Source organism: Myotis davidii, unplaced genomic scaffold (genome assembly GCF_000327345.1).
Source record: "Myotis davidii unplaced genomic scaffold, ASM32734v1 scaffold118, whole genome shotgun sequence".
NCBI lineage: Eukaryota > Metazoa > Chordata > Mammalia > Chiroptera > Vespertilionidae > Myotis > Myotis davidii.
This window is the reverse complement of record NW_006290441.1, coordinates 3,062,941-3,070,196: the sequence shown is the minus strand read 5'-3', so window position 1 is coordinate 3,070,196 and position 7,256 is coordinate 3,062,941. Positions and strand designations below refer to the sequence as shown.

The 7,256-nt window shown below is 53.1% G+C and overlaps 1 protein-coding gene across 4 annotated transcripts in view; it reads right to left on the bottom strand.

Annotated features, from left to right (window-relative positions):
* ST5 (suppression of tumorigenicity 5) overlaps positions 1–7,256 on the bottom strand; it is a 104,322-nt gene that overhangs the window by 8,215 nt on the left and 88,851 nt on the right. For all 4 annotated transcript variants that reach the window (XM_006763485.2, XM_006763483.2, XM_006763484.2 and 1 more), the window contains exons 12-14: positions 5,983–6,060; positions 5,250–5,390; positions 1,036–1,184 (exon numbers count right to left, since the gene is read on the bottom strand). In XM_006763485.2, coding sequence (XP_006763548.1) covers positions 1,036–1,184; positions 5,250–5,390; positions 5,983–6,060 — 368 coding nt within the window. The remainder of the gene's footprint in view (positions 1–1,035; positions 1,185–5,249; positions 5,391–5,982; positions 6,061–7,256) is intronic.

The window sequence follows — 7,256 nt, the reverse complement described above, 5'->3', positions numbered from 1 at the left end:
AAATCCCCAAGCGCCTGGCCCTGGGTCACTGCAGTCAATTCTCCAGGTGACACTCTCAACTGGCACTCCTACGACCCCTACCCCTGGTCAACACCCTGGCCCCTTCCTCATGGGGACCCTTCCTAGGGTTCATCACTCTCCTCAGATTCATCATCCCACAGGGATGGCCTTGCCTTCCCCGCGGGCAGAAATGCAGCCATCAGCCAGAAATCTCCTTACTTTCTTACCTCTTTCCATATGAATATACAAGGGCGGGCAAAAGTAGCCTACAGTTGTCTAAAAAATAATACAAAAATCTACAATAATAAAAGTATAATATGCTAATTAACCAGACATCCTTCCGGACAGCCTTCTGGACGAAGCCTCAGCGGCAGCAGCCGAAACAGAGGCAGCAGCCGAGACAGAGGCAGCCGCCACAGCGGCAGGGGCTGAGGCCCTTGCACAGATTTCGTGCATCGGGCCTCTAGTTAGTAAATAATAATACAAGAATGAACAGTGTTTCATGTCCTCACAAGTGTAAACCTACTTTTGCCCGCCCCATATTTGCATCTGCACAGTCTTGGCTGCTGCAAAGGAAGTATCCCTCCTCTTCCTCAGGCCAGTCCTCAACTGGGTTCTCATCTTGTGTGCTCCCAACAGCCCTTTCTTCCCGGATTCGCTGTCCTCAACTGGGTTCTCATCTTGTGTGCTCCCAACAGCCCTTTCTTCCCGGATTCGCTGTCCTCAACTGGGTTCTCATCTTGTGTGCTCCCAACAGCCCTTTCTTCCCGGATTCGCTGTCCTCAACTGGGTTCTCATCTTGTGTGCTCCCAACCGCCCTTTCTTCCCGGATTCGCTAACCTTTCCCTCTCCGTGTGATCTCACCACACACACACACACACACACACACACGCTCACACACACACACACGCTCACACACACACACACACACTCACACACACACACGCTCACACTGGCAAGGGTTCATAAATACATGCTGGGTGAATTTGTAATGTGCCTTCCCCCTCTTCTCCACCTTCCCCTACGGGGGCCTACCTGAGCTTATCGGCCACAAAAATGACCCGGCGCTCCAGCAGCAGTGAGGCAAAGATTCGGATCAGCTGGCGCACGCTGAGGCAGGTGAAAAGGCACTCAAAGTCCACGTGCTCCAGCCGGGAATCCATGGGTCGCCGCAACTCTAACACCTGCAGGAGCGCGATGGGGAAAGTGGGTTGAGGCAGGCCAGCTGGTGCCCCTCCCAGGTCCTTCACAAAGTGGTCGGATGCTGGTCTCCCTTCCCACCTTCTCTTCTCCAGGGTCTCTAGTCTAGCCCACTATGCAAAAGACCCAGTCTCTTCCTCCCCTCGGACACCCAACTGGTGAGCAAGAGGGCTAACTCCATGAGCAGTGGGGAGGCTCCAGCAGGAAGGAGCTGAGGGAACGCCCATCAGGCTCTCGGGAAAGGGAGGAGGAGAGCTGACTACTCTCACAGATGAGGGGAATAAGGAAAGAGCATAGCTTGATGTGTAGGATCTTCCCCGCCCTCTTGCCCATCTCCCCAAGCAAACATCTTGGCCCCCACGCTGACCAGCCCCAACAGTTGCTGGCTGCTCCTCAGGCCATAGGAAGAGCAACATCTCCGCACCCGGGACTCTATTCTCATCCACCTCTGGAAAGGCAACGCTAGTGTCCTTGCTGCCATGTCCCTTCCCTTTCCTGCTAGAGTCTCCTTCCAGAGGCTCTGTCTGTCCTGCCACCCTCGCCTCTCTCTCTGCCAGCCTATCTCATCTCTGTGCCAGGGACAAGAAAAGCACCAGGAAGGGCCGGCTATTCTGCGACCTTGCCAGGAAGCTGGACTTCCTTTATCAGGGCCAGACCTAGCAATCGTTCCTCCCAAGGAGTTGCAAGGCCACTTCCAAGGTCAGTGCCATGGCGTGGAGAGCCACTTCCTGGGTGCAGTTATGAGGGTGCAGGGGAGCGTGGATCCTGGCAGTGTGAGCCAGGGAACTGCGAACTTCAGGCCACACCGCAGCACTGTCCCGGGGTGGCCTAGTCTTTCCCTGGGTCCCTCAGCGAATGTGCGCAGCATGGAGGTGCGAGCCTCCTAAGAACTGGGGCGACAAACCAACTCCCTCTTCCAGCCCTATGGTTTCAGAACTCTCTTCAAGGGGCTTCCCCCCACATCATCCCATCTGTGACTCAGGGTCTAAGCAAGTGAAGTTCTAACTCCCAACTCAGTCAGTATTCATGGGCAGCAACATGGGCACATCGTGGGCACAAGTCGCCCTAATGACCTGTTTATGCTCGGTCTCCCAACACCCCCCACCTCCCCACCCCCCACAGCCCGTAGTGAACTCCCAGATCTGGTACTGGGTACACCCAAAATGCTCAGTGAGTGTGAGCGGAAGGAATCCCACATCACAGTTATGCCAGGGACCTTTGCACCCGTCCTGTCTCTTCCAGGAGAAGACACCGTGAAGTGCCCCTACCCAGCCTCCTAAGAGCCTGCATGCGGGCCTTCGTCCTTCCCAGAGGTTCTGCAGTGCAGAGCCCCACCCCCACCACCCAAGGGCCAGGCGCCCTCCAGGGAGTGGGAATTCACCCCGGCAGCATCTTTTCATTCATCCCCGCCCCCCCCCTCAGATCACAGTCCAGTGGGGCTGAAAGAGCCTAACCACAGCCCGTGAGACTGGTGCTGGGACAGAGAAAACCTATGATGAACATGTGCAGAGGGGCTTCCGGCTCTGAGGAAAGGTGCCAACCTCATCTGGGCAGGGTGGGGCAGGGCAGCAGCTCAGCACAAGATGCTGAACGTGGAGAGAGGAAGGGAAGTGTCTTCTAGGCAAAAAGAGGAGGGTTCAGGGACAGTAAGTCATTCAAGTCAGAGTGATGGGACATGAGGCTGGTGAGGGGCGGGCCACCGCCTGGAGCTCTCCCAGGCCGGCTGTGGGGCTCTGGGGCAGAGTCAGCTGTCCCGCCCCAGACCTCTCATGAAGCCAGATCCCTCCCAGCGAGGGTGGGCGAAAAGAGCCTAAGAGCAAGGTCTTAAATGGTTTTCGCCATTCCCAGCAAACCCAATATTTCTCTAAGCAGTCCCTCTCCTGTTCTTTGCAACGACTAATTTACTTCTTCTTCCCTCTCTAGAACCCAGCACCCAGCTCTCTCTCTCAGAGGATGACCTTCTTTTCTATTTGGAGAAAACAGAAGCCATCAGATGAGAATCTAAAGTGTACAAGCCATGGCCCTCCCCTGGCATTGCACAAAAATAAAAGTCAGCCCCTCCCTGGACCCCACCACTAGTGCCTATGGGTGACAGCTGGATTATAACCTCCCTCCTGCTTCTTTTTTGTTTTTGAAATGAAATAATTTAAGTAATGACTCTATCATAAAGCTTGAGTCTTTTTGTGATTCTTTTTTTTTTAATATGTATTTATTGATTTCAGAGAGAGGAAAGGAAAGGGAGAGAAGGATAGAAACATCAGTGATGAGAGAGAAAAATCACTGATCGGCTGCTTCCTGCATGCCCCCTACTGGGGATTGAGTCTGCAACCTGGGCATGTGCCCTGACTGGGAATCAAATCATCTCCTGGTTCATGGGTCAACGCTAACCATTGAGCCCACCAGCTGGGCCCGCCTGCTTCTTGAACTTCCTCTGCGGGGCCATTCCACTAGCATCCAAACAACCATCCTCAACAAACTCTCCCCTGGCCCCACACTTCCTTTCAACCACTGTCCCCTTCCCTAGTTCTCTCCATAGCCAAGCCTCTTGAAAACCTGTCTACACAGGCTGTTTCCACTTTCTCACCCCCTATCCATTCACTTCTCAACTCACACACCTCAGGCTTCTGGCCCCCCAGTCCCCACTCTTCTGCAATCCATCCTTGTCAAGGCACCTTGCCATCCTCACCCCGCCCTCTTGGCAGTTTCTGATCACGGCTTTCTTCTTGAGATGCCCTGCCCCCCCTCCTTGGCTTCCAAGTCCCGCCCTCTCCTGGCAGCCCTCCGATCTTCTCAATCTTCAGGGCTGCTACCCCTCCACTGTGGGACCTCTCGAAGTTGGGGTCCCTCAGGACTGAGGACTGAGGCTGGCCTCTCTTCTCTTCCCTATCTACACTCTGCTACCACACATCTTCTCTAGGGTGTCTCTCAGGTATCTTAAACGTAACTTGCACAAAATCAGACTCTTCCTCCTCATAACCTGTTCCTCCATCAGGGGCTCCATCAGCTACCCCACTGCTCAAGCCAGAAAGCTGGGAGTTTGCCTTAAAACCTCCCTAACCTTATTCCCCATTTCAAATCAAACACAAAATGGTCTTGATCCTAATTCTAAAATGCATCTCATCCATCTACTTTTCTTCATCTTTTCCAGCACACCTTAATCCAAGCTACTACCATCCCTTACCTACACCACAGCCACAGTAGCCTAGCTAGCATCCCTCTTGTCACCCCAATCCATTATCTACATAACAGCCAGAGTGAGCTCTTAAAAACATAGCTCAGATCCTACAACCCTGCTTTAGATAAAATCCAAAATCCTTACCTTGGCTGAGCAGGCACACTATGACTTGGCCTCTCCACCCCTGCTCACCACCCTGCCAACCAGCTTGGCCTTTTCTCAATTCCTTGACAAGCACACACAATTCCCCAACTATTGCCTTTGCATGTGCTGTTCTCTCTACCTGGAATGACCTTCTCCCATCCACACCCTTCTCTTTCAGTCTCCTTCCTCCCACTTCACTGAGTTGACTCTACTTCCCTTGTAACCAGGTAAACTGCCTCTTCCTCAGAGGAGGCCTTCCCTGGCCCCTGATCTAAAGCAGACCCCTCGTGACACCCTCGCACTCCTGTGCTTTCAGTTGGCACTTAACACATTAAGAATTATCTACTTACATGTAGAAATACTTATTTAATACTAGTCTCTCCACTGGACTATGAACTCCACAAGGACAGAGCTGTACTCTCTTTAACTGTAGTCTGGCATGACCCTGACTGTGAGAGAACACATAGTACCTATTGGGTGAATGAGAAAGGAGGGCAGGTGGTGTGCAGTTTTATCCAAACAGGTCAGGGAAGGCCCCTAGGAGTCGCAGAGTTGGACAGAGAGAACGGCAGTCCTATCATTCCCTCTGTCAGTGCCTACTGAGCAGGTGTACGAACATGGTGAGCAAGGATGGGCCATGCTCTGTGCCTCCCAGAGACCGCACCCTTGGGTAGGCAGGCCTCACTCCAGCCCCAGTCCCTTGTCTGAGAAGAGGAGCAGAAATCCCTACCTCGTTGCCAGCTCCTGGCAGGAATGTCTTCACTTTGATGGTCTTCCCTGGAGCAGGGAAGGGCGACTCCATGAGACTCCTCATGAAGGGGTAGACCAGCGCAGCAGAGATCCCACGCCGCCGTTCCACCTCATCAAGGACCTGTGCCCGCCACCAGCAGCCCAAAGAGGAAGGGTGTCAGGATGCTGCCCTTCCCAACCTCCTGGGCAGAGAAGAGGGCAGCCTGGCATCTGACCAGCCTGGGTCAAATGTTGGGAAACAGGAGAACTGTCTTTCCAGAAGCTTCACACCCAACCGTTTTCATTTCTCTTGGCACCCCATGACTGCTCTGCCCCCTAACCAGTCCTGGCCTCAGAGGCCAAGAGCTGACTGAGTAGCTGGGCCAAGGAAATACCACTTGAGAGTCAGGTCCCTGGGCACTTGGCTTCCCCAAGGTGATCTCTGTCCCCAAGAAATCTGTCTCTTCCCATGGCCCAGAGTGAGCTGTGACATGAGCAGACTCTGCTGGTGCAGGAGCTGGGAGATGCCAGCTGGCCAGATGAGCCAGGCTCGGGAACCAGGAGGAAGTCAGAGAGCTCGCTTGCACTTGCTCTTTTCTCGGCTGCCTTCTCTCTTTCTCTCGCCCTCTCACTCGCACACACAGGTGGTTTTCTCATCTAAGCTGGCTGCGGATACTCATCTGGGAGCTGTCAGCTGGGGGGAGGAAGGAGGAAGGAAGCCAGAGCCCTCTTACCTTGGAAAACAAGCCGAAGCAGCCAAGACGGCTGATGACACAGTATACCTCTGGCAACCGGGGCCCTTTCCCGCTTGGCTGGGCCGGGACAGGAGGAGAGAGACACAGACACAGAGAATGCATGATTACTACATCTGGCTCCTTTTCCTTGGGAACCGAGGGCTGAGGACTACTCATCCAGTGGAAGAAGAAAGACTCCAAACCTCTTCTAAACCTCTACTCAGCCAGGCTCTCGTGGGGAGGCATCAGCCTCTGGTGGGCCTGCCAGCCAAGGTGCCAGCCTCCTGCAAAACTCTACATGGGCCCTGCCCCCAAGAAAGACACTAACAGGACTGGCAAAGGACAAAGCAGTTTGGCAGAGGCTGTAGTATGATTTGTAGATTTACAGCCCTAAGGCTGGGACCCCCAAGAATGCAACGGTAATGAGAGGAACTTGTATATATTCTTAGTAGCAAGCCATGTAGTCTTCTGCTCCCCCAACAGGGGGAATTCTGCAAAACATTCCTTTTCTCGGATGCTCTTTTCTCCCTTGCTTGGTCTATCCCGTTCTAGGAAGACTAATTAAAAATATATATGGAAAGCAAACTACTATTTATTAAATGTCCTGGGCTGGGTACATTACTGAAGTAAACTAGTGAGATGAGCACTATTATCCCCATTTTATAGATGAGTAAACTGAGTTAAAAATATTAAGCCATTGCTCAAGATCATGTATCAACAAGTCATGGAAACAGGAGTCTGTTTGGACCCTGATTTTCTGTTTTGCTTCTAAAGCATGCTTCTTTCTTACAGGAAGAGAAAGGGACACAAAGGCATGGGATACAGGTATGCTACAGAGTAGAGGAGAACAAAGAAAAGAAGGGATTTAAAAGGTGGGCAGTGGAGGAGTTGTGCACTGAGAGCTCCCTACACCAGGAGCCTCCAAATGCAGGCTGAGGTGAGCCCACAGGAGTCTATTGCTCCAGCCAGGGGCTGGCAGGGCTCTGTGGCCGCCTCTGGCTCAGAGGCCGGGAGTGCCTGGCAAGGCCTGGTAGGGAGGGAGGAGAGCAGCAGGTGCTGGCCCCTCATGCAGGCTGCTAAGCAAATGCAGATGGGGCTATTTCAGTCTCCAAACCTGCTGGCCACACGTCACAGATCTAAAGAGAAGGCAGAATCTTGTTTTGTCCATATTAGGCCTGAAACTCACTCCTCCATCTCTCCCTCTCCCCCGCCTCCCCTAAAGCCCCAAGCGATTAAATCAAGTATGTGGGATTTGGGTTAGAATCATTGTGTCC